Source organism: Mus caroli, unplaced genomic scaffold (genome assembly GCF_978045245.1).
Source record: "Mus caroli unplaced genomic scaffold, Mus_caroli_1 scaffold_10, whole genome shotgun sequence".
In the NCBI taxonomy this organism is placed as follows: domain Eukaryota; kingdom Metazoa; phylum Chordata; class Mammalia; order Rodentia; family Muridae; genus Mus; species Mus caroli.
Genome location: NW_028227265.1, coordinates 36,408,260 through 36,436,256, shown reverse-complemented (window position 1 = coordinate 36,436,256; position 27,997 = coordinate 36,408,260). Strand labels below are relative to the sequence as shown.

The 27,997-nt window shown below is 42.6% G+C and overlaps 1 protein-coding gene across 1 annotated transcript; it reads right to left on the bottom strand.

Moving 5' to 3' along the window:
• Nucleotide 1: 1 nt before the first annotated feature.
• LOC110300880 (carboxylesterase 1C) lies at nucleotides 2-27,805 on the bottom strand. The gene is made up of 13 exons (XM_085843707.1): nucleotides 27,695-27,805; nucleotides 27,188-27,392; nucleotides 23,895-24,039; nucleotides 17,226-17,359; nucleotides 15,885-16,038; nucleotides 13,096-13,200; nucleotides 11,823-11,927; nucleotides 8,666-8,806; nucleotides 7,780-7,860; nucleotides 6,806-6,953; nucleotides 3,617-3,748; nucleotides 639-711; nucleotides 2-351 (listed from the first exon to the last, which is right to left on the bottom strand). The coding sequence occupies exons 1-13, from the start codon at nucleotides 27,744-27,746 to the stop codon at nucleotides 168-170; spliced, it is 1,659 nt and encodes a 552-aa protein (XP_085699833.1). The 5' UTR covers nucleotides 27,747-27,805; the 3' UTR covers nucleotides 2-167.
• Nucleotides 27,806-27,997: the final 192 nt, after the last annotated feature.

Below are 27,997 nucleotides of genomic sequence, written 5' to 3'. Positions count from 1 at the left end.
ATTTGATTTTTAAAAGGAAATTTACTTTCAAGTTGAGATACAAATATCTCCACTGTACAACTATGCAGTTTCCTCTGTAACATCCATCTTTGGTGAATAGTCATCCTTTGTGGAATAGCTCCATCTTCGTTCGCTCTTCTGGTCCTGAGACTGGCAGAGCCTCCCATTCATTTGTGTTCTCTGTGTTCAGTATGGTCTGTCTCAGGTGGATTCTTAGCCAGGAGCTCATTCCAGAAAGCCACTTCCTCTGCTTTCAGTCTCTGGGCTTGCTGGATAGTGGCTCCAATCTGTAGATACCCTTCCTGCTCATCATATTTTGGCCAGTGAGGCAACCCTTCCCCATTAGGGTTCCTGGAAACAGAATCAAATAGAATTCCTCAAGACTGCTCTGTGGCCCTCCATCCCTCTAAGGTCTGAATGGATCCCTGGCTTATCTCAGTAGTGAGGCTAAGAACCTCCACAGAGAGCTTATATATTTAGGAATGGCCCATCTGACTCTATAAAACTCTCACTATAGAGCAATAAGGATACACAGAATGGTCAGGGCTTTTATCACTCAGATTTCAGAAGTCATCTTTCCTAAAAGATATGTCCAGTCACACCCTTTCCACCCCTTTCGTCTTTGCCACAAGCCTCACCCATTTCGAGCAAAGTTGGCCCAGAATTTCATCACCATCTTGCTGAGGTTGGTCTCCTCTTCTGAGGCACCCTCTGTGGGGAAGGGAAAAAATGTTTTGCTACTGGAAGTGTGAACCAGATGTAGCTACATCTGGGAGGTTGTAAGAAAGGTAGAAAGAGATGCTCACTCCTTAACCACTCAGTCAAATGCTCCACTGTGAGAAGACCCTGGCTAATCACTGTGCATGTTCAGGGGTCAAGGGGAAAGACTGACCTATGACTCAGCAGTGGGAATGTGTGCATGCACCATGAGTCAGCTCCTTTGTGATCAATGTTCATCTGCCTTTCCTTCCTTCCTGGGAGTCAGAATATCACATTACACAGTGCCCTTTGTTTTGGAGATTTGCTTTTGGGTCTTTTCTGAGTCATTTATATACAATATTAATATAGTATCATTAATAGACAATAAAAGACATCAAAACTACAAATGACTAAGGAGTAGTCCACCTAGGAGATGCCTAAAAGGAACCAAGAAGCAGAGTCATGAGCCTATGCAAATGCTGAGAGTTAAGACACTAAATATATCTGTGAAAGTATTTCTTTAAATAGCACAATATTGGGCCAGAGAGATGGCTTAGAGGGTCAAGGCACTTGCCACACTTGGGACATGAGAATTTGAGTTGTACTACTGGGACTCATAGTAAAAGGTAAGGAATTATTCTCACAAGTTTTTCTCTGATATCTGCAAGCATGGGTGTGCACATAGTCACACACACACACAGACACACACACACACACAAACACTTATGAATAAACATACATATACACAAAAAACATATTACACAATACACACATATATACACATACACTCACACATGCACATACAGACATGTACACACACAGAAATCCACACACATATATGCATGAACACACATAAAAATTAAATTTCAATATTGTGTTATTAACTATATCATAGATTCTCCTGTGAAGATGACAACCAATCTTCCTAGGAAATGGAAGTAGAATAGACATTTATGGAATGATGAGAGTGAGGAGGAGAGTGGGAATAGGAAGGTCAAGTGAAGAGAGGGATGTAAGAAGAGTCTGAGGAAGGGAATGTGGGGAGAGACATAAGGGCCACTTGAGACATAGTATGGAAGCCTAAGACAGTAGAAGCTCCCTAAAATGTATGCATATAGAAAGTCAATCTAAATAAAATTAACAACAAGTAAGGGCAAAGACAAAACCTCAACCAGACATCTCTTGTCCCTAAAAGAAGCTTCTACTACTGGGACTGGGTTACATCTAATTGAGATGTTTGCCAAAATGGTTTCATGGGAAACCCAAAGCAACCCAGGTTCTTGTCAAGACTATAGGTTGCTCTCCACTGGCTAACAGGAGGCACCATTGCTGAAGACAGTACCTATGCAACTCACTGACCATGGAGATGTCAAGGTGGTGTCTACAGAGAGCCTTCACCCCTACACTCTAGTGTCTTTGGGACAAGGAGGTGTTCTGCACACTCCCAAAAGAGCAACACAAACACCAATCCAGCACAAACCCTTTGATCTACAGTGGTGTCCTGTCTGCAAGGTGGCACAAAGCTTGTAGGAGAAATCAACCAATATCTGATTTGACTTAAATTCTACTCCATAAGATGAAGGAAACCAGAGACGACACTGCTTGAATAATGAAGAACCAAAGGCTAGATAGCCCAGGGACCCGGGTAAAGGCAAATAGTACTGTTTACCATACTCATAGATCAGTTTCTTGCACAGTCACCATCAAAGAAGCTTCCTCCTGCAGAAGATTGGAATAAATACAGAGACCCACAGCCAGACTTTAGGCAGAGAAAGTTCTGGAATAATCAGCCCTAAATAGGTTGTCTCCATCAAATCCGTCTGCTTAGGATTCAGAGAACACTACTTAGGAGGATGTAGAAAGAATACAAGAGCCAAGGGGTGTGGAGGACACTAAGAAACCAAGGTCCTCTAATTCACAGAATGTGGACACACATGAACTCATAGAGACTGAGACAGCATGCACAGAGCCTTCACAGCTCTCCACCAGATGGCAGCCTAGAGCTGAGAAAAAGAGGACACATGCCCAATACCTCACCAAGAAGCCATCTTTGATAACCACTTGCAGAGGAACATTTAATTTTGTCCAAGTGAGTCAGTCTCACCGAGGAAACACACTACTCTTAAGGGTAGCTGAATGCCCAGCAGGAGATGGCCAAGAGGAAACACACTCAATGACATCTCTGGAGGGTCCTTGTCATCTAATACAGTTTAGGGCCCTTCCTCTATTTAAAAATATTGTAATTTAATTTAATTTATATGTATCTTCACTTTTTTTCATTCACATAACAGCTCCTTCACATATATATTATGGCTTTCATTTCAAGGTTTTAATGGGATTCCTGAGTGTGCAAATGAGTGGGTCTCTGTATCTTATTCCTTCTCTTAGGCTCTTTTCCTTCTGCTTGTTTTGCCCTTTTCCAGTGTGTTAGTTTTTACTATATTTATTTTATTATTATTCCTTAGAAGCCTTTTTGTTTTCTAATGAGAGACAGAAAGGGGGTGGAGCCACATGGGAATAGAGGTGGGGAGGAACTGGAAGGACTGAGGGAGGGGAAACTGAAATCAGGATATAGTATAGGAGGAAAAAGTCTAAGTTCAATAAAAAGGTAAATATTCGTTGTACGTACAGAAAATTATGTGGGAAATTAAATTGTGGTAATCTAGACCTATAGTGTTGCCCTGTGGGTGCTTCACCACCTCTCTTATTGATGTCCCAGGTCATGACTCTGAGAATGACTGCGACTGGGGACACGTGCACTATCTTTATGTTTGATAGAACAGGAGGAAGTTTGAGGACTGCCTAATGAAGCTCAGTTCTGCTACAGAATGCCAGAAACTTGCTGAAGGCTCCCAAACTGAGACTAGAGAACCCAGTCCTTCTGTCTCTCAGAGCGCGCCCTGCCAAGAGCCAATACCTTTTAAAAGTGGAGTCCCGAATACAGAGAAGACTTCATCGCCATGGTCTCCCTCGACCGTCTGGGGTCTCTTGTCAGACACGAAGCTTGGGCGATACCGAAACTCATACATGTAGGTGGACACTCCAGCATCTGAGGAGACATGGATTTGTGGACAGTTCATGTTAGCAGACACACACCTCGGTGACATTGATGTCTCCATCCTTGAAGAAGATAGTTGGTTACTAGTATAGGTCAGAGGCATCTTTTGGAAAGCCTGATGATCTGGTTGGGTTGCACAGCTGGTTGAGGTCAACCTGGGATCTGAGCCAGGTGTTTATGGGATGCTGCAGAGTGGATGCAATGCAGGCAGTGAGCACTTGGATATGTTCAGTGATGATCCCATAGTCCCCTGTCATTCTGAGAAGATGCGCACCTGCTCATCTTCATCCTGTTTTTGAGCATCCCAGTGTTAAGATGTTGAGAAATAAGGGAGAAGTTTCAAATTCCCCCGAGAAAAGCTTGTGGAGCTCATTGTCTCTCCTGCCGACTTACGAGCATTTGCTAGGCTCCTTTAAACTGAAAGATCAATGCACTGATGAATAACAGAGGAGGTCAGTGGTGTCAACGTGTGAAGCCATGTTCAAGTCACCATGGGACTGTAATCTTAATATGTAGGAGATTTTCTTCTAACATAGCACACAGGTACAAAAATACGGCTAACAATGAATATTAAAATACTCATTTAAAATGATATAAATTATGAAATGAAAAATGTAAAAAAAAAAGAACAGAAAAGAAATAAAAGAAAAGTGGGGTTGGAGAGATGGCTCAGTGATTAAGAGAACTGAAAGCTCTTCCAGAGAACCTGGGTCCATTTCTCAGCACACACAGCAACTTACAACAATCTCTTAACTCAAATTCCAGGATCCAATGACCTTTCCTTGCCTTTGTGGGCACCAGGCACAACTTTTGGTGCACAGACATATATAGGTAAATATACCCACACACATAAAATAAAATGAATAAAACTATATAAAATTGTACAGTCATCATATGAAAACAAATTATATTGTTATCAACTGAAATTAAGTCCTATGGGTATAGGTCCTCAGGATAGCTATGATTTGAATTTTTTTTTAGCAAAGTGTACAATAAAAATAAAGAATTCAAAGCATGTAAGTCATTCAAGCCATCAAGTCATCTGGAAGTGACCAAGAGGGTGAGGTAGAAAGAGCATATTTACAAAACCAGCAGAAACAGCTGCCGTGACTGGTGTTAGTAAGTTCTTGCTATCATAAATTCCTTCCAGTGTAAATTCTTCAATAAAGGGGCATGGAGTAAATGAGTGGGCTTTTTAAACACCGGAGTTTATAGTGTTAAAATAAAGTTTCCCAACTTTTAAAGATATATATAGACTGCACTTAAAGGGAAATTAGATCTTAATTGGGAACAAAACACCCATGGAAGGAGTTACAGAGACAAAGTTTCGAGCTGTGATGAAAGGATGGACCATCTAGACTGCCATATCCAGGGATCCATCCCATAATCAGCTTCTAAACGCTGACACCATTGCATACACTAGCAAGATTTTGCTGAAAGGACCCAAATATAGCTGTCTCTTGTGAGACTATGCCGGGGCCTAGCAAACACAGGAGTGGATGCTCACAATCAGCTATTAGATGTATCACAGGGCTCCCAATGGAGAAGCTAGAGAAAGTACCCAAGGAGCTAAAGGGATCTGCAACCCTATAGTTGGAACAACATGATGAACTAACCAGTACCCCAGAGCTCTTGTCTCTAGCTGCATATGTATCGAAAGATGGCCTAGTCGGCCATCACTGGAAAGAGAGGCCCATTGGACTTGCAAACTTTATATGCCCCAATAAAGGGGAATGCCAGGGCCAAAAGAATGGGAATGGGTGGGTAGGGAAGTGGGGGGCGGTATGGGGGACTTTTGGGATAGCATTGGAAATTTAATTGAGGAAAATATGTAATAAAAATATTAAAAATTAAAAAAAAAGAACAAACAAGAACCAAAGGAGAAAAGAATTGGGTATGGCTGCCTCAAAGCTTGAGTTTAAGTAAAAAGAATATATTAAAAAAAAGTCATTATATACTGGTAAGAAGTCAGTTCACCAATGGATTATAACAATGGTAAATACAGATCTAATGCAAAGTACATAAACATATAAAGCAAATATTAAAGAACCTGGAGGGGGAGAGATTATATTATCAAAGCAGTAGTGGGTTGCCAAATCCCACTTTCAACAATGATTGGGTCACATAAACAGAAAATTTATAATTCAAAACTGACCCTGCAAAAAGGTTTAGACCCAGGGGAGAGGATGGGACTACCCCAACAGGATGTACATTCTTCCTTAGCGCTCACTGATCATTCGCTTGAATAAATCACCCAGAGGCACAAGACATTCATGCCTAATTTAGGAAGAGTTATATGTAGCCTCAGTTCTGTCTCTGCAGGCCTAAATCAGTGACAGACAGCCCTGTGGGAGATCCAAAGCCAGTTCTCACCTTCTTTAACCAGTGCACGCCAAGGTGTATAAAGGCATGCCAAGGAAATTGAAGGTGTCTACACTTCCTCTCCCCATACTTCTTTCTACCTTCTCTTTCTTGACTTTCTCATCAGGAAGACACTTTTTTTGAACCCCAATACTACTCCTGACCCTGGATTTTTATTCTTTTTGTTTGTTGTTTTTGTTTTGAGACAGGGTTTCTCTGTATAGCCCTGGCTGTCCTGGAACTCACTTTGGAGACCAGGCTGGCCTTGAACTCAGAAATCCACCTGCCTCTGCCTTCCGAGTGCTGGGATTAAAAGTGTGTGCCACCATGTCCAGCTGGATTTTCATTCTTTTTGTTGGTTGGTTTTTGCAAGAAAATATTACATAGAACACACACTGGAATTGAACTCACTGTGTAGCCAAAGATCTAGTCTTCTCTCCCCACCTCCTAAGTGCTGGAAATACAAACATGTACCAGTAGGTCTGACTTATAAGGCTACTCAGGATTGAATGCAGCTAACCTCATGATATATACATATATGTATATATATATATATATATGTATATATATACATATATATATATACACATGTAAACACACACATGTATATACACTTGTTCTGAGAAGTGAGCAAATCTTGAGGCATGTATTGAGTCCATGTCCTCCCATTTAACACATAAGACTCACCTCTGAGGCTACGGGACAAGAGCACAGCTGGGATACCAAAAAATACATCTGAAAACATGTCCAGGAGAAGGTCTCTCTTTTTGGCAGGGTCATCTGTTCCTCTTAAGTACTTCTCAATGACTGCTGGAATCAGACTCTCAGAGATGTTCTAAAATGTATCAGAAATGAGTTCATGGCTCATGGACCACCTGGGCTTTTATACCAAACTAGCCTGCTATACTAGGGAAGATTTTCTAGATCTACCTGCTGTATATTGTTAAATTTGGAGGTCAGCTGTCTGAAAATTATGTTCCCTCATTGGCTGTGGTTGGAAAGACCCCTTTGCTTAGTACCATCTGACAGCTTGAAGACTGTTGTCTAGTGAATACTACCTTCATTGGTTCTAGAGGAAGTAAATATTCAGTATCTTCCCCTGTTCTATAGGGGAAAGATACCTTTTGTACCCTAGCAAAAACACTTGAGAATAGGCTATATCTAGAGAATGGAATGAAAAAGGCATGACTCACGAGATTTGCTAGTCAGTAAGTATTTTGTTTTAGATGTACAAAGTCCAGAATATCTGTTCAGTGATCTACTGATAACAGAAGCCCACACATCAGAACCACAGGGAACCTACAATTTGTAACTGTCATAGTGCTCGCTTATCTGATATGCCTCCTGATGACTTGGTCTTTGACCTCCAATGTATAAGCATAATGGTCTTTGTTGGTCATGCAATCCAACTTTTCTAGGTATAAAGCTCTCCAAATAAATCATTCCCCTTGCAACTTGCCCTGTATCCTTGGGGAGTTTTGATTGGTGAACAAGGCATGTGAGTTTGTTACACTGGGATGGAAAGAAGATGGAGTAGTAAAATGGGAGAGGCACCCCAGTCACCACCATTGTTTGCAGTCATTGAATTTATTTGTCTGTGATTAAAGCAAGTCACTGACCTTTTCTTCCCAACCAATTCCCATGACTCCCTAGACTCTTACAAGGTCAGAGTGGAACCTCCTCAAGAGAAGACTGGCCGTTTCCTCATTCATTTTGCCTTCAGAGAGTAGATCTCCCAACATCTGTTAAAGACACACATAATAAAACATTGATGAATCCCAGGAAATTAAGAAGAACCAAACAGAACAAACAAGACAACCAAATAAAGTAAGGGTGCTTAGGGGGTGGTGCTAACAGATATGGGAGTTTATGATTCTGAAAAAAAATCAGCAAGCAAAACTAATAGACTTATATGAATAAAGCTAAGCCATTCAGAGAAGACAGTCACGTGATTATATTTATTATACTAGGAGGAACAACGTTTCTCAAGACAGTAGAGCATTCAGGCCAGGGTCATGCAGAAGCCAAAGGATTAGGGACAGAGAACACAGGTCAAACACCAGACTCAGGTGACTAGGGAAAGAAGACCTAGCATCATGTTATGTCTATGTTACTGTGATTCCCCGTGGGGTTCTTCTGTAGAACTCTGGGAATGTGCTGAGCCTGTCCATGTTTGCACTCAGAGATCTGCTCTGGTCTCAGTGTGTCTTTTAGCATTGGAAGCCACACCACATGCTGATACCAGGGCCATAAAATGCCTGCTTGAGAATGCCCAGCATTGCTGAGTTTAAGAAACTGTGATGGGCAGTCAGGGCCCTGAGACCTCTTGAGAAGTTACTTTAGAAAGTTTCTTTATTAATCCTTTTTCTGGCCCAGATATACATTTTCACTCCAAAGGGCTTCATCAAGTTCTCTCAGAAAAAATTCACATGGAAACTTTTAAGCCTCTTTTAATGGTAGTCATCTGGGTACATAACCCTTGATCAGTGCAGGGAGGATGTGGCTGAACCTCTGTGGTGTGTATCTAAGAGGTCTGTATATTCTCACCGTTGGAATGATCCAACCAAACTCTTGCTTGTTGAAGCCCACTATGTAGGGGACAATGTTAAAATTCTTCTCAGCCAAGATCTCTTCTGGTGCCTTTGGCAGCACCACACCATCTATCACAGTGGACATGGAGGTATTGTCCTGAGAAAGACAGAAATACAGTACTTATGAATATCATGCCTTACCTTTGATCCACATCCCCTCTTTTCCTGGTCTGAGAGTTTGCCAAGAAGAAAGACTCCTGTGGCTATGGCCACAGAAACCCAGGGTTCTAAAGACAATGGCTGAACCTAAGAGACTTACAAGTCAGAATTATGGGGTGGAAGCCAGCAGTGTCAACACAATCGTGGTAGCAAATTGGGGAGAGGAAAATTCTCACTTACTAATAAGGGCTATACCACCTGGGCACAACTACTGCCACCTTCAAAAGCTGATTAGTGAAGACAGAATGTTTTAAATCTGGCAAGAGGAACTGGTTTCTGCAGGAAGAAGATGCACTGGACACACAAACCTGGTCTTCTTGATATCTGGAGTGGTATCTTTGCAAGAACACCATAGACAACTGAAGAAAAAAGTGGGTATTTCAAAGAAATGGGAAGAAAATGTGTCAAGTGAGCAAGGAGTCTGTGTACAGAACTCATTTCAAGAAAGTCACAGCAGCCTGAACTTTGAGAACTCATTCCAGGAAAGTCACATTGGCATGGACTTTGGGGACTTCTCTGGGAGAGTGTTAGAGAGGGGGCCTCAGTGGAATTAATTTTTACATACAATATAAGACACATTTTTCTTTACAGTTGTCAAAAATTCCATTGTGTATGCATGACACATTTTCATTATGTCTTCTGTTGATAGACAGACATATGATTCCATTTCTTTTCTATTATGAATAGTGAGGTAAGAAATGTAGAAGTGGGAAGGCAGAAAACAACAAAAACTAATTGTTTGAAAAGTTTGATAATAAAACCTAATTCTTTGATAAATATGCCTAGTTAGCTTTAACAGCATAGGGTCATAGGGAATCACAGTTAGGGAATTTTCAGGATTATATTGGTTTGTGGCCATGTGTATCAAGGAATGTTTTGTTTGCCCACTGTGGGCAGCACCATTCCTTGGAAACCATGACCTAAGTTATATAAGAAAACCAGCCAACTATGTGTCTTCCCATGGAGCCAGCAAGCAGCCTTTCTCCATAGATTCTGCTGTACTTGTTTCCTTAGCTGAACAAGCCTGCTTGAGATTCTGCTTCATGCCTTCCCTCAATGATGAACCAGAGTCTAGAGGAGTAACACAAATAAACCCTTTACTCCACCAAGCTGCTTTAGATCTCAGGGTTTTAATCGCAGCAACAGAAAGGAAAGTAGAGCAGAAATATATGTGGCACCTTCCTGGCAGTCAGGTCTGTTTGGGGATGGGTGGGAGACACTATAACATTGCAGGGAAGAGACTTAATCCTGTAAGCAAAGTCAGGCTTTTAAGAAGGGAAATGGCATAGTTTATCTTTTATTCTCAAGAAGAAAAGAGAGTGAGAAGGGTAAGCAGAAGCAGATCTGCAGAAGACAGACAGTAAGGGCCTGCATGAATTACACCAGGGAGTTGAAGAAAGACCCTGGCAACAGCAACCATGAGATTCACAGAAGGGACACTACTGTTCAGAAATACTGATAGCTGTATGTTGAGGCCACAGGCTTTGCTCTTTTGTGTCAGGGAAGCCAAAGGCATCTTTTCCTCTTTTGATTTTCTCATGCCCCACAACCTGCTTAACAATAAGTCCACTCTGAAATTCCTTCAAAAGTTCCTGTACACCAGCCACATGCCATCACCTGACTCCTCGGTCCCTGGTATGATATAGAAGCCCTGCAGTGCAAAGACTGGCCCGCTGCAGTGCAAAGTCTTCCCTTCAATCTCCGTGCACCATCTCAGGACCTAGTTTGTATAGTGCATTTCTACATCACACTTAGTGTTAAGGTTTGTACCTGCAATAGAGGCATTTGGGAGGCTGAGGTAGGTGGACCACAAATTTCTGGGCTACAGAGTAGGACCCTATCTCAAAATAACAAATAAACACAAGACGTTAAAAAGGAAAAAGACCAGTGTTTAGATTTCACTGATCATGTCTTATGTTGATTCATAGTCTAACCTTCTTAGCTGGAGCAGCTCCTCCCACCTTAGTGACTTCCTTAAGCCAGCTCCTTCCTCATTGCCTTTGAATTGGAATGGAGGAAAGCAAAGTGAGAAATGTAATCATAATACCAAAAATAAAAATATTGTACAATTGGTGATTTGTATGTATATACTGACAAACAGACAAAACCTTTTTTCATAGTTAGGTGAAGAATGATCCAGTGTTTGGGTGGTTGAAGGATTGAAAGATATGTATTTATCAAATCATTCATAAATGAGGGACATACTGAAAAATGTAGTAAAAACTATGGATATATTTCTAGCAAATTGATGAAAAGTTATGAGTGAATGGGATGGTTGGTAGTATGAATGAATCAGTGGATGAATAGATAGGGAAATAGATGGCTATCCTAGGACCATAATTGAGGCAATATCTCATAAATTCTAGAGAAATTGGCTACTACTGTGGTTTTTTTTTTTTTTTTCTGGTTTTTCGAGACAGGGTTTCTCTGTATAGCCCTGGCTGTCCTGGAACTCACTCTGTAGTCTAGGCTGGCCTTGAACTCAGAAATCCTCCTGCTTTTGCCTCCCAAGTGCTGGGATTAAAGGCGAGTACCACAACTGCCTGTCTACTCCTGTATTATATTGTACTTTTATATCAACCAAAAGGTAATGTGACATTTTTCTGAAAACTTTTAGTTGAATATCCCTGAAATTCAGGATAGTAGGTTTAGGTTTTAGGACTACAGAATGTCTTATTCACTAAAATGTTATAAGAATGTTCAAAAAGCAAGCTTTCATAGATTTGAAAGATTTCCATGCAATTCTTCATCATGAAACATATAATTGGACTAATTTTTGACATTTAAGATGTTTCATAATAGGAAATGAAATTCCCAGTTGGGGTCATGAAGTTGACACTCTTCCCAAGATCTGAGAAACTGTCCCCTTAGAGTCTATCCAGGACAAGAACAGCAAAAGAAACAATGTTGGGAGCCATAGAATAGTGGTGACTAGAAGGGATACACTTATGTACCAGTTTCACTGTGATCTCCAAGAGCTCACTCTCTGTCTTCTGGCACAAACACTGAACCATGGCAGCTGATGAGGTGTTATTACACCCAGAAACAGTAGCAATCATCTGAGAAAGATCACAGGCAACATTAGAGGTCAAGAGTAATGACTATATTCTCTGTTGATGTCAACAGTAGATTCTAACTCAGTCTCCTCCTCCTCCTCCTCCTCCTCCTCCTCCTCCTCCTCCTCCTCCTTCTCCTCCTCCTTCTCTCCCTCTTCCACTTTCCTTACCTCCCCCTCACTCCCTCTCTCTTTTCTTTCATTCCTTCTTATTTATGATGATGATTATGAAGTTTTTATGATAGTATTTTACTAAGTACCCTGGCTAGCCCAGCAGGTACACTGTGGACCAGGCTGGCCTCGATCTTTCATCATTTCTTCTTTCTGTCTTTGCTTCCCCACGTATTTGGATTATAGACATGCATCTCCAGGTTTTGATCTCGCATCTTCTACTGTAAGGTGATAGAGGGTTTGTAAAGCGTCTAAATAGGCACTTCTCAATTTATGGCTTTTGACCCCTTTGGGTCAATTTGTAAAGATGAAAATGTATCCTGCATATTAGATATTTACATTACAATTCATGACATCGGCAAAATTACAGTTATAAAGTGGCACCAAAACTAATCTTGTGGTTGAGCATTAACACTACATGGGGAACTGTATTAAAGGGTCTCACCATTAGAAAGGCTGAGAAGCACTGGTCTAAATTAGCAGATGTAGATACTACATCCCACAGAATTTTGCCTCTATTATTAACTGGAATAATGACATGAGCAGGTAATGTCACATGTGTGTGCACATGCAGACACACACACACACACACACACACACACACACACACACACACACACACACCACTGGACACAATGTTCCCCAATTTGAATGCCTCTAAAGAGGCCATTTGAAATGAAGAATGAGGTCTCTTTGGTTTCATACACTACCTCTCCCACTCATTAACTACATTGACTCAGATGAGCTACAAAAAAATTATCTCCTCATATTTTCTTTCTTGTGCAGAATCACACGGTTTCTGTGTAACATGGTTCAAATGAAAGTACATCAGAACTTACCAAAGGTGTCTTCACTGTGAACCAAAAGGCAGTCCTTCTGCCCAGCTAGTTTTACTTTAAGAATTGACTGATTATTTCAGCTGTACCCCACAGCCAGAAAAGCCAGGGAAGACCCAAAGGAAACTCAGACAGTGATGCAGGAATGCTCAGGTTGGGACCTACTTCAGTCACAGCCTGGATATTCTTGTTGCGCAGGTTTGTACCGAGGACCACGCTACTCTCAGAAATGGCTCTGTGGAAGAGGTTTTTGGCCAGAGGAGATAAGACCTGGCAGGGGAGAGATTTTATACTCCTAAGATGGATTTTGTGGTTAACATCAAATTGAAAAAAGAAAATCAGGAATCACCTAAGAGATAAACCTGTTACCACAGCTGTGAGGGAGTTTCTGTTTCAGATTAACTGGGGTTGGAAGATGTCTAATGGCAGCTGCATTCTTGTAACCCTTGACTAGCACAGCCTGTCCAATACCAGGGCTTCCTTTACATGGGAATATAGACTTACCGAATCATCAGCCCATGATAAAGGCAACTACGGAGAAAGTCAAGCTACAGTTAAATCGCAGATGTTTCATCAAAGCTAAGGGGGTTGCCCCAATCTAGGGATTCCTAGACTGCGTCTCATACATCATTTTCATGGTGCAAGTTTCTGGAGATGAATCCTGTTGCACTTGGGAAGTTGCACTTGTTTAATTTCCTGACCCATGTTAGGAGACATGATTTTGAAGACCCAAGGCCATCAGTGGGATGGGCAGCAGCATTCGATTCTGTTCTGAATCCCCTCTATGGGTCCATGTGACCAATCACCTCAGCTCTAGTTATCATAACACCCATGCTGTGGTAAACTGCATCCTTACACTGTGAGTCAAAATAAACTCCTCTTTAAGTTGTTTTGATGGATATTTCTCCATAGTAAAAAGAAAAGTCAAAGTTACTATGAATCATGGCACACTTGCTGTTTAGGGGTCCTCCTATCTCCTGGCCATGCATTTAGAGACCTTGGTGCTTTGTGGATAAGACTGCTTCTCACTCATCCTAGCCCTGATCCCAGACACCTTATTTTTCTGATGCTTCTCAAGAGTGTCTCAGCAGAATGTGGCATGATTTCAGAGTCAGAAACTGTGAAAACACACTGCAAGTGCCTATCAGGGTAAAACCAAACTATTGGAAAGAAAATACCAATAAAAGGCTTGGAAACCTACACATACAAATTGTCTCTCCGCTGTTCAGAATTTATCCTACCACTAAAGATCACGGAGGCTTGTGAGCATTTCTCAGAGTTCACATGCATTTTTCAAATAATAAAAATTGGATTTAGTCCAATATATTAACATATGATTATGTAATTAGGATTCATTTTTATAATGCAATATTACTCAATTGTAGAAAGGTAGCAATACAGAAAAGGGGTTACTAGTAAGGAAAATATTATGTTACTACATGACAAGGAGCTTTTTTTGGATAAAGAAACTAAATAAACAACATCACTCGATATATAGGGAAAAAGAAAAATGAAAGAGGGTATGGATGGAAGATAGATGCTTCATGATGAATAGAGAGAAAGATATGATGTCTTATATAATTCTGTATATGTATGTAAATGTATACAGAACTTTATTTATTTATTTATTTATTTATTTATTTATTTATTTATTGGTTTTTCGAGACAGGGTTTCTCTGTATAGCCCTGGCTGTCCTGGAACTCACTTTGTAGGCCAGGCTGGCCTCGAACTCAGAAATCCGTCTGCCTCTGCCTCCCGAGTGCTGGGATTAAAGGCGTGCGCCACCACGCCCAGTTTATACAGAACTTTAGAAGAGACTGAAAAAATAAATGTAACAACACCGAAGCAACAACCCCTGGATAGGTTGTATGTCAGACTTTAGTCTATATTGGGCATTTTATACATTTTTTTTCTTACTTAAGAACTTTCCTGTTCCCAGGTGGTTGTTATCTGTGGATGTGGATGCTGGAAACCTAACTCAGGATTTCTGGAAGAACAGCAGGCAGTCGAGCACTGAGCCATCTCTCCAGGATTTCCACACCTCTTCTTATGTTCTTCCAAATATTGACCATGTTCTCTATTTACTAAATCTATGTCAATATTGCATGAAATAGTTAATCATTTAATGTTGTGTGAAAATTGTCACACTTTTAAAAATTGTGACTCAAATATAGTAACCGATTAAAATTCTAAATTTTTTCCTCTGAGAATTTAAGTAGAAAGCCAGTGTGTGTTCAATGGCTGAATGTCTGCTCAATGTCTGCTTACCTTTGAGGAAGCTAAGGTTTGTTACAGCTCCCAGAACATCTGTAGCTTCCCTCACAGTTCCTACGGCTCAATTCCACACATCATCAAGACACTTCATATGCCCAGCCTATGATTGCGACCCACATCTTCTGCCCTACCCTTCCACGTTGGATCTTCCATCACCCCTACCCCCTTTCCTCTCACCCCTAAGACAACATGATGTTGCCTTCTTAACCTCAGGGGAAGCCCCAGACTGATATTGGATCTTGACTTTCCTTAATGTAAAGATGCAGCTTCAACTCAAACAAGGACATGGTCCAAATTATTGTTGTTCTATTCCCATTTGTAGTGGTTACCCATCACTGTATCCTAGGACTTGTATAGTGAGACCTAATATTGAAGTGATTAGGAAGGAGAACTAGATCAACCAAGTGAGAAGGGAAGCTGGAGATGTTCATGGCTTCAGGACAAAAAAAACCCCAATAATAATAGTAAGCTTATAAGCAAAAGAGAGCTAATTATACACCTGAAGCTATCCATCATCTGATGCTGTATAACAAAGAGAGTCAATCTGAACGCGGTGTTCTATGCAAATATGTTGTGCTGGATTGACTGCGTTCTAACAGGTTCCCTCCCATGTCCCCACCCTCATCCCCTAATAGTTATATCAATCTCAAGTGAGGGATATGGTGACAAGAATACTTACAAGAACAGAGACACTGACACCTCCTGCTGATGATCCAAAGATGGTCACTGAATCTGGGTTCCCTCCAAAGTTTGCAATGTTATCCTGGACCCAGCGTAGTGCAGCCAGCTGGTCCAAGTGAGCCCAGTTCCCTCGGCTGTGTTCATCACCTGTGCTGCAAGGTGACAGGGTGGAATGGGGACAGAGATGTCATGGCAGAGCTCTCAAGAGTCAGATGGCCTGGAAAGGTTCAGTAAGCTTTTCAGAATCACATTGGACATCACAATGGAGGGAATTTGCATGTTTATATACCTGAATATGTTATGTATGTGGGGCTCTACACTCATATTCTAGTACCTGTGTACTGCACTGAGGATCCATAGCACATCCAACATTGCCCAAATAGATAGAGAACAAAACATACAAAATCTCTGATTATGCTTAGCTCACAGTGGAGAGCAGAATCAAGTAGACTAGAAGAAAGTATGTCAGCTAGCAGGAAAATACAACGTTTCAATAAGGGTCTGTAGGGTGACCTTTGCTGGGAAAAATCTATTTGAAGCAGCAATATTGGGAAAGAGGAATAAATGAGTCCATGGGTCTCATCAGTAACTGCAAAGGGGATTTTAGTTAGAAGCACCAGGTCCAAGGGTCATGGGAATAGATGTGTGAATCTAAGACTGATGAGTTCAGAAAGAACTTCACAGGATCTTCCATATCATTGGAATGGGGACCACTGGGCACAGACATGATAGGACCCAGTCATTGTCTCACAGATCACTCAGGCCACTGGTCAGAGCAGCTATGGCATTCAAAGTGCAGGCTTATAACAACAGGTGACTGTAGAAACTATAAATGTCAGAGGTATAGGACTTTGAGTGTGGTAATAAGGAAGGGTAATATTGGTTGCACAGTCCAGAGCTGGGCTCTGGGCTCTACTGTGGAAGTCAGTACTGAGCACTGGAAGGGCATGAGGAGATGAGGCTAGGTGCAAGGCTAATGTGCCATTGGTGCATCACTCTCAAGAGGATCTCTGTAGTGCTCATAGGACCTTGCTCAGTTCTCCAGGAGTGTTTTCTTGTAGAAGTAGCAAGACTGCATCCCATTACTCACTTCTCCCCTGTCATGTAATCTCTTATTTATGTAAAAATCTCATTTCTGTTCTTCTACTATTTTACTTTCCAGGCTAGAGTTCTCACTCCTAAGTCTTCTACCAAAGATTGGACTTTGAGTCTTCCAAACCTTTCAATCAATCTCTGGTCTTATATCTAGCCACTCTTGTGCATTTGTTTCATTAATTGAACAAAGTGAACCAAAGCATAGACTAATTAATATGCAGAGAGGAAAAATCTAATATCTTACCTAAATAATCCCCAAATACCCAGGCGGTATTGAATGCTTACTACCACCACGTTTTCATGGGCAGAGAGAGTTAGTCCATTATAGAGTGATGCTCCGCCTGTCATCAATCCACCGCCATGGATCCACACCATCACCTGGACAATAATAAAGCCACATGAGCAGTAGATTGAAGATTTGGGGCCACTGCTGTGTTCATATGAATTGGTTGTCTGTATGTAGGCTGTGACTGGAGGTCATTGATCAAACCACACCAGTTCCCAGGAAGGTTGCAAAAGGCTGACTCTTCTTGTTTTCAACTCTCCCAGATGAGGTCTAGTATGTTATGCCATTCAATAACCCCACCCTTTCTTCTCATTTCTCACATCCTCCTAAGACACAGAATTGAGATTGTCATGGGACCCATAAAGGCCAAGGTTCCTCTCATCACCACAGGATCTTCAGGCAACTGAACATGAACCAGAGACAGACCTTTGTGGAGCGCCGCTATCTCGTAAACATCCTGTGCTGAGTCATTTCCTCAGTACTATCTCGTAAACATCCTGTGCTGAGTCATTTCCTCAATAACAACTCGTAAACATCCTGTGCTGGAAATCCCCGCCCCGGGCAGCTCCGCCTCAGGGATGGGGCAATCAGTGTTGAGCCAATCATGGCTTGCCACGTCCGAGGCAGGGAGAATTTCTTATAAAAGGGAGGGGCTCGGATTGCCTGGGGTCTCCGGTTGTGAAGCTTATGCTCTCCCTCTCAAGACGCATAAAGCTTGCTGCAGAAGAACCCTATTGTGTGTGGTGTCCTTATTTGCGGGCGAATTAGAGAACACTCACATCTGGTGCCGAAAACCCGGGAAAACAAAGAACATCGTGAGCACCGTCGGAGATCCCTCGGTGACGGGGAGGGTCCAGAACTGCAGGAACTACGTCTCAGAAAGGTATGCCTGAATTTTACCTGACCCTTTCGCACTCCCTTCAACTAACTGGGCCGTGGGAGGGATTGCCCGAGGCTTTAATTATCGTCTTCGTGGCTTTGGTTGTATGGTTCCTAGCCTGAAAGAAAGGGCAAAAGGTTTTAGAAGCTATGCAGGAAGGTATGTCAGAATCCGAGCGTAGTGAGAGGATGGGTGTGCGCACAAAAACCGTAAAAAAGGCAAAAAAGGGAAGTGAAAAAGGACCTCCCGGGAGAAATAGAAAGGGAGAGAAGGGGAGCAGCAGGCCCGGGTTATATCCGACCCGAGAACTGGCTGCCCTCCACCTAAGAGATACCTCGGATTCTTCTGAAACCGAGGATAGTAAGCTGACCTCGGAGGAAGAGGGCGAGTTAGAAGAAGAAGCAGTTAGATATAAAGGAGAAAGGTATCACCCAGATGAAGGCGGGCGACCTGAGTCAAGTAAGCCCGCGTCCGGTGTCTTCTCTAAGGATAGGAGATTGTTGGCTGCCGCCATTCCCTCCGCTCCCCCACCTTATGAGGCCCGGTCATCCACAACTTCCTTTTTTCCCCAAAGGATCCTCCGCAAGCTACACTTAGCGTTTCCTGTTTATGAACAGGAAGGGGGGAGAATCTACGCTCCTGTAGACTATAGTCAGATAAAAGATCTTGCAGAATCAGTAAGAAAATATGGTCCCAATGCTAATTTTACTATTATGATTCTTGAAAGAATGGCACAAACTGCCATGACACCTAGTGATTGGCAAATGGTGGTTAAGGCCGCCTTGCCTACCATGGGACAATACATAGAATGGAAAGCCTTGTGGCATGAGGCAGTCCAGTCCCAGGCCAGGGCCAACGCAATAGCCCTTACGCAAGAGCAGCGGGATTGGACATTTGACCTTTTAACAGGCCAAGGCCCGTGGGCCGCAGATCAAATTAATTACCATTGGGGGGCGTACGCCCAGATTTCCAGCACAGCCATACGGGCCTGGAAGTCACTTAATCACAAGGGAGAAACCACCAATCAGCTTACAAAAATTGTTCAAGGGCCCCAGGAGCCCTTTGCCGACTTCGTCGCACGCATGGTGGAGGCGGCAGGAAAAATCTTTAGGGACCCAGAGGGGATAGGACCCTTTATTGAGCAACTGATTTTTGAACAAGCCACCCAGGAATGCAGGAATGCCATTGCTCCTAGAAAATCAAAAGGGTTGCAAGAATGGCTAAGAGTGTGTAGAGAGCTTGGAGGTCCACTTAGCAATACTGGCCTCGCGGCCGCCATCATGTTAGCACAAAAGCATCCTCCACAAAAGAAGACCGGTGAACGGACCTGTTTTAATTGTGGTAAGCCTGGACATTTCAAAAGAGATTGCAAAGCCCCAGACAAGAAAGGGGGGGTCTTGACCCTCTGCACGAGGTGTGGTAAAGGGTACCACAGAGCAGATCAATGTCGCTCAGTGCGAGATATACAGGGAAGGCTTTTGCCTCCATTAAATGTTCCTGCTCCCAATGTGTCAAAAAACGGGTCACTGGGCCCACGGTCCCAGGGCCCTCAAAGATATGGGAACCGGTTTGTCAGAACATCCGGGATGGCGGAAGAAGCGACCCAGGAAGACCCACAAGGGTGGACCTGCGTGCCGCCTCCGACCTCCTACTAATGCCCCAAATGAGTATCCAACCAGTACCTATAGAGCCAATGTCACCTTTGCCCCCTGGGACCATGGGCCTTATCCTCGGACGAGGATCACTCACCTTACGGGGCCTAGTGGTCCATCCTGGGGTTGTTGACCATCTACACTCCCCCGAAATACAGGTCTTATGTTCCAGCCCCAGGGGCGTGTTTTCCATCAGTGCAGGAGATAGGATAGCTCAATTGCTGCTCCTCCCCGACACCCTCTGGGAGGGCTCCCCAGGCCCCAGTCCCAAAACGATGGGGTCGTCAGGAACTGATTCAGCCTACCTTGTTGTATCCCTGAATGAAAGGCCCAAACTCTGCCTCAAAGTAAATGGAAAAAGGTTTGAAGGTATTCTTGATACCGGGGCAGACAAAAGCATTATATCCACGCACTGGTGGCCAAAAGCTTGGCCCACTACAAAATTGTCCCACTCTCTACAAGGTCTGGGATATCATTCATGCCCTGCCATAAGCTCAATGAGTTTGACCTGGAAGGCTCCTGAGGGACAAAAGGGTAAATTCGAACCTTATGTGCTCCCGCTCCCAGTAAACCTTTGGGGGAGAGACATTATGCAACATTTGGGCCTAACCCTGTCCAATGAAAAAATCGTGTCGGAGGAAGGGTTGAACAAGGCAAAAAACATGATGCTATAATTTCACATATGCCGCTAATCTTTCTAAGAGTTTGTCCCAACAGCTGCTATATAATTGGACGTCTGATTTTGATCAAACCCTCCAGAAACTTAGATTGGCCATCGTCTAAATCAATTCCACCAGACTTGACCTCTCCTTGACCGAAGGCTTTTCGTCATGGATTTCTTCTGCTGTTTCTTATTTTAAGGAATGGGTGGGGGTGGGTTTGTTTGGAATTCTCCTTTGTTTCGGATCGGTATCTAGCTTATGGTTAATTTGCAAATTATATAAGAAAAATAATAGAGACAAAATCATGATATCCCAGGCGCTTGCTGCCTTGGAGCAGGGGCAATCTGCACAGGTATGGATGGCGGCGCTTAAACAAAATCGATTTGCACCACTGGTCGCTGGCTGCCCGCGCTTTAGCGGGTGAGCTTCAGCAGCCCTAGAGGATTGTAGAGCAATGCATCGCACAGGTGGTCCCCCCGTCCCACCTGGGGAATATGCCGTCTAGTGGGGGTTTCCTGCCCTAGTCTTCCCCTCCTCGAAAAAATGGCAGAGGGACAGGTCGGAGCAACTTCGGGTCCCACTCAAGCCTAGTTGTTGCTTGCGGACATAGTTCTTACATCTCTGAGTAAGAGGATTCGGCCAATGTTCCCGTCCTCTCATACTGGGTGTCCAGTTGGTTTTATTAGACAAAAAAGGGGGAGATGTGGAGCGCCGCTATCTCGTAAACATCCTGTGCTGAGTCATTTCCTCAGTACTATCTCGTAAACATCCTGTGCTGAGTCATTTCCTCAATAACAACTCGTAAACATCCTGTGCTGGAAATCCCCGCCCCGGGCAGCTCCGCCTCAGGGATGGGGCAATCAGTGTTGAGCCAATCATGGCTTGCCACGTCCGAGGCAGGGAGAATTTCTTATAAAAGGGAGGGGCTCGGATTGCCTGGGGTCTCCGGTTGTGAAGCTTATGCTCTCCCTCTCAAGACGCATAAAGCTTGCTGCAGAAGAACCCTATTGTGTGTGGTGTCCTTATTCGCGGGCGAATTAGAGAACACTCACAGACCTTGTAGTTCAGCTTAGTCTCATCTCATTTAACTCCTCAGAGATGAATTAAATGGTAAGGGATTGTCTGGGGAGACACTCACTGCCCTGATGGCATCCCTTCCTAGTGCGCCTCTCCTCAAGCCTGAGTCTTCCCACTATGTTAATCCCAGCTCACATCCACTTCATTCAAGATGTCTTTGGTCATTTGGCTAGCATCATCTCAGAATCTACAGTGAGCAAGGCTCTCTGATGAAACTAGGAGAAAAAGGAATGTAATAATTCATAGTCCATGTTCTTTGATTTAAATATCATGTAGATCAGGAAAGAAATGTGGGTCTGTAACATAATACTGTGGTAACACAATTAATTTGAGAGAAAACCTTGGGTGTGTATGAAGAACCAAGAACTGATCTATGCACTATAAAATAATAAACTCTCTATATGGTAAAGAGTAATATTGTCCTGTGGCAGATAAGAAACAGAGGGAAGGCTTCCTGCTGAGAAACTACAGCCACTAAGAGAATGATTCAGGGCTTGATCCTGATGCTAGTTCCTGTCAGCCAGATGCTGTCCACAACCAGAGTGCAGAGAGGAGGCTCTTGAGTCATGAGGGAGACCCTCCTGCAGGTCTCACAAGTGCCTGGCTGTTGGCTTTCAGGCAGAACTGTGATTACAGCTTGATACTCCCTGAGCTTTCATATGACAATTCCCATGGGAGCAAAGAGGGTGAGAGGTAAGAAAAGGCTCTGCTCTTTCATCTTTTTGAAGGCAGATCCAGGTTTAATACTCAGAACCTGTGGTTCTAGTGCATGTGTCTGAAACTAGAGAGTCTCCTGTTACCACGATCTCAAGATCCCATTTTCTCCCTCTAGATCTCTGTAGCTTCTAAGAGAAATGAATTGTGGATATCTAAGAGTGCAGACTGAGTCTGAGGGTGATGGGTGATGATGTCTTGAAGAGGTTATGATGTATCAATGTAGAACAGATGGAATGGTTCCTGAAAGAATGGGTATGTGGGAACAGATTGAATATTTCCTTTCTCTGACCTCAAGTTTGACTGCTTAGGTACCTGAATCTCTGAATCAGGTAGGGTGAGTAAAGCTTCAAAAGGTCTCGTTGCCTGGCCAAGGAAAAAAGTTCTACCATTTTCCTATTGCAACAATTGCTGTTGGCTTCCTGATAAGGGGTCTCAAGGGCTCCAGTGTTGAGTGGAGCTGATAACAATCATGGAGAATCAGGAACAGATGCAAGTTATTCTTGTGCAAGAAGCCATCTCAGACACAGAACAGTCTCAGGCATCTATTATTATTCAGTCTACAAATGAGGGGACTCCATCCATAAGGACACATAGCCTGGAAGATCCATGGTAGCTTGTACTTATACTTCCAAGTCCATTATAAGAAACATTCTGGGTCTTTTTTCAATGAGAAGGTCCGATAAGGATGCCCTATGGGATGCTCACTTTTCATGTGACTTAAAGAGTGGGTGTCACCAAGGTCCACCCCCCCCCCACACACACTGCATGCTTATCTCCCTGTGGATTCTGAACACAGATAACACCAAATCATAGCATACACATCATCAACTTTGCCCCCCATTTCTGGGTCTCACACAGAGGTCTTCTGGGAAGTTCGTTGGGTGCTGATGTGTTACAAACCCAAGATTACCTTCTCTAGAAAACTCTCTCCCAAACTAGTCATCTGTACCTGGCAGCCTGCCCCTTCTCCTGCACTGTGTTCCCAGGTGAAATGCTGAATCATTATGTCATTTGACTGTGCCAAAGGCAGCCAGACATGGAAATGAGCCAGAGTGAAATCCCTGGGTGCTATCTACAGGCAGGCACAATGCTTTTGAGACTGTCCCTCCTCTTCATGGGAGAGTGAAATTGGTCATCATCCAATAAAGCTATCAAAGCAACCTGAGAATAAAATCATCTCCCTGCCCCACCGGCCCTGTCTATGAGGACCAATATGAAAACCAAGAGACCCGAGACTCCTCTTCCTCATGCTCCTTATTTTTCCCCACCAGAACCTCTGTTTCTCTATCTGTATCATGTTGAGTTGTTCAGTTTCCCCCTAAGTCTCCCTCCAGTTGTGACTTTATTGAAAATCATGACTTACCTGCCATGGGAATAGGATTCTCCTAAATAAGATTAGCCATTCTTTTCCTTTCATCCTGTGAAGACTTGGGAAATTACATGTGAACTATATAGTACTCTCTACAAAAATCTGACACCATTGGAAAAGAAACTCAAGTGAAAACTGGAAGGAAGCTGTGGTCCCTGAATCACTCCTAACCTATGTGCTCCTGACCCCTGTTGCCTCTATCACCTTCTAAGCCCACAGAAGATCTAGATGCTCAAACTTAAAGTCTGGAACAATGGTCCCTGTACTTACAGGCAATCGACTGCTTTTTGTCAAATCGGCAGGGCTGTAAATATTCAGGTAGAGACAGTCTTCCGAAAACAGGAGAGGTACGCTCTCCTTTTTGGTGCTGAGCATATCTGAGAGTAGCTGTACTGCAACTGCATCTTGGGAGCACCTGGGAGGGGAGAGAACATCTCAGATTCCACCAGACTAAGTACACCATCCAGGCCTGGTCATGCACTGAGAGATTAGAAACTTTAAAAGTAGTTTCTTTTGTTTCATTGGAGTCACTGCCATGGGTGAGGGGTGGGAACCATGGAAATTCCTGGGGTCTCCTATGGAGGGAGAAGCAATCTGTAGCTCTTCTCTTCATGGAATTTTTGGGATGTTCTGGACCAAGGAGAAAGATGATTGTATGGTAACCTGCACTATGAGATGTCACTTTCCACAGTTCCTGGACAGGGCTTTGTCCTTCTGGGCTTTGAATGGTGGTCTGCAGTTGACTATGCTCCTCTACCAGGTAAACATGCTACATAGTTCTAAGAAGACATTCATTAACCAAGACAGTCAGCTACAATGGTAGGCAACCTGTTGTAGGTTGACGCAGGGAAGAGCATCATTGTGGGAGAACCCCAGGAAAACTAAATTCTAGCCTTGTCTCAGACATGATGTTCTGGGTGGGCTAAGGTGAATTCCTTTCCCACTCAGACCCAAAGCTTCCATGTTCAGGTGGAGTGAGCAAAGTCTCCAAAGGTCTTGTTGCGTGACCTGCTAAGGTCCAACTTCTTCCTGTTCCAACAGCCACTATTGACTCCTCGAAAAAGGCTCTTAAACAATGTAGCATGGAATTCAGAGCAATTATTGAATTCTCCCAGAGTATTAGGAACTTATTCAGGTTCTCCTTGTATATGAAGCCATTCATGGGTCAGTCCAGCCTAAGGCATCTATTATTCTTTCTGTTTTACAGTTGAGGAATTGGTGGCACAGAGAGGTTTGACAGATTGCTGGAGGACACAGAGCTAGGAAGATCATGTTAGGTAGTGCTTATACTTCAAGTAGATTATAGCAACATCCCAGGGCACTTTGCAATGAGAAGGTCTGCTATCACAATCCCTGGGTGTAGAAGTGATGCTGTGTAGGGCCAGCATGGCACAAGCCACATCAAACAACAGAGATGCCTAAATCTCTGTCCTGGGTCATTTTTGCTACATCACTGTGAGTAGTGCATTATATTCATAAAAATATAAATTCGTATGTTAAATGCGGATAGAAAAGTTCAAGTTCACTAATGTTTAGAAAAAATGAAGTATAGAAACAAAGTTTCTGTTTATTATTGTTATGGTCTCAGTTTGTTTATCCAGTACATCCATTAAAAATTCATCAAGTAAGCCAAGGCATGGGTAAAAGCCAGGGATGGAAGTTTTTAAGTTTCCATGGGAGAATAGTGCAGAGTTTGGTTATTTATGGAGACAAATGAACCCAAAGTTCATGTTTTGACTCAGCAATATTACCTCTGTGAATTTGTCCCAAACTGTTTAAGGTTGTATTTAACAAATCCATTAGAATTTTGTTTATAACCAAAGAAACCAAACTACTTTAATCAATCCAAATAGAAGACTGTGTAAATAAATAATACTTTAAGACCCAATTATGCACAGTTAATAAATATTAACAGTATATGTATATGTACACATATGTATATATAGTCTTATATTCATAAAATTATTTATTATATTAATCATTATATACAATTAATATTATATTATAATATAAAATATATTTTATATTATAAAAATATATTTTATATATATATGGTATGAAAGGACGCTGATGCATATGAATATGCCAGGCTGCCACCGATACACTCTCTATTTATGATCTCTGTTTAATGGAGGATTTACACAGAAAAATGTCTTGAAAGCATGATCTCAATTGTTAATAGCATTTCTCTATGAGCTGTTGAATTGTATATGATTTTTAACTCAATTTCACTTCCATGTATGTGTGTATGTCTGTGTGTGTGTGAGTGTGTGTGTGTGTTTAACTTTTTGTGATAGTAGTGTCTGACTTTGCAAACAAAATGTAAATGAAGTACATAGCACTTATTATCTGTAGACAAAAGGCATGAAATGGTAAGAAGATAGCCAGGTACAGAATCCTGGAAACTTCCAGAGGAACCTTGAGGAGGACACAAATGCTCTCTGATCTGACATTTGTATGTGCTTGAGGTTCTCTGAGGTGGCCATGAGGCCATCTGGAATTCTTGGGCTTGTTCACTCAGTTGCCGGGGGTGATGTGATACAACCTTGGTAATTGCTTGGGAATAAGTAGCTAGGTAGATCTGGGCTGAGAAATTGCTGTCATCTTTTTTATTCTCCTCATCCACAAGTCCACACCCACCGCACTCCTAAGCAACACTAAAGTTCAAATCACAATGATATAGCATCTCACTTCTCACCTGATCAATTACTGTTTTCCAAAGCATTTAGGATATTCTAGTATATTGCATGATTGATGTACTTATCTACAGACTTCTTATATCCTCTTTCCATCCAATTGGATAAAAGATTCAGCAACTTGCTTTCCTTAATGTTTTCTAAAAACCCAGAACAGCACTGGTCCACCACAGGTACTCAGTACATTTGTGCTAAATAAAGGGTTTGGAAAACTACGAAAGTTCTTAGACCATATTTAAGGACTCATGATGCTCTCAGGAATGCCAATAATTGCTGTTAATATAGCTAGTCAGAGGATTGCCTTGTCTCCATCTTGGATCACCGTGAGAGAGTTATACCTATTTCACATACCTCCTTTTGATCTGTTGCTAAAATGCTAAGTACTGGTTCTGGTTACCTCAGGGAAGTGGAAACTCTCAGATACACCAAGTTATCCTTGATTAGTCAATAGAGCTGCCTACAGCCTATAGCTGGGAAGAGGAGAGGTAGGAAAAGTTTCAGCTCTTGGCCTTGGGGTCTGAGGCAGGACTACCAGAGGAAGGAGTGAAAGTAAAGAGAGGATAAGACACCATTGGGTAGGAGAATCATGAAAATGTGGCCATGAGGACTGGCCAATTGATATAAGAGCAGCCCAGGTGGAATATGGTAAATTATATCTCATGGTTATTGATAGGGAAGTAGACAAAATAGCTTAGAGATTAGATATCTACCCATTTATAGTGGTTTAAAGTCTTACTATAAATATAAAAGTTTTATGTCTTTTATCTGGGAGCTAAATGATCCAAGGCATGGTAGAAAGCCCCAATTAACTTTACATACTTACCATAACACATGTCCACTGAAACAGTCCCCACCCTTGTGACTTACATGGGAGGATAGGAGGTGGCATTCTTCACAAAGCTCCAGGTCTCTGGAGGCTGTGGTGGAGCAAACCTCAGGGATCCAAGAGGGGGCTTGGCAAAGGGGACTCCCAGGAAAACTGCCACAGGCTGTTCAAATCCTTCTAAGCTGGTGTACTTCCCCAGGACTTTGCCTTGTGTGGTGTCCACTACAGGTGATGAGGGTGAGTGTCCTGATATTGGAGAAAACATGAGGACACATCAGAGACGAAGGTCAAACCTGGATTCATGGTTGGTTTAGTGACTTTTAGGCTTGCATCACTGATAGTCACTTGAACTTCTAAGGTCTCATTTCCTTCCAACATTAAAGAGAGGGCCAACTAAAAAGTAATCTGTTTGGAGGTATAAAAGTAGCCAGTCTAAGTCCGTACAAGGGTCAGTGTACTGTTTTGTGCTTGCTCTGTATACATTTCACCCACTTCATCAAGGACAGGTTTCCAAATGTGCAACCCAATGTTTGTAATCCAGAACTTACCCCATATTGGGCAAAAAGCAAGAGAAGCCCAGACCAGAGCACCGAGCCACATGGTAGAAAGAAGGACAGGAACTCTAGGAGACAGGGAGGTGTCTGCAGCTCAAATAGAAAGCCTCTTTGCTGTGGACCCACCTCTAGACTAATTAGCATAATTACATAAAGCTCCCCCTCCTCCAAAGAGCTCCCAAGGTATTTGTTAGGACCTCCAAGCCACACCCACTACGAGTTTACTCTTCTTTTTCTTTAAAGATACTACCCACTCTCTGATATCAAGCCAACCTCTTATGCAAACACTTCTAATTG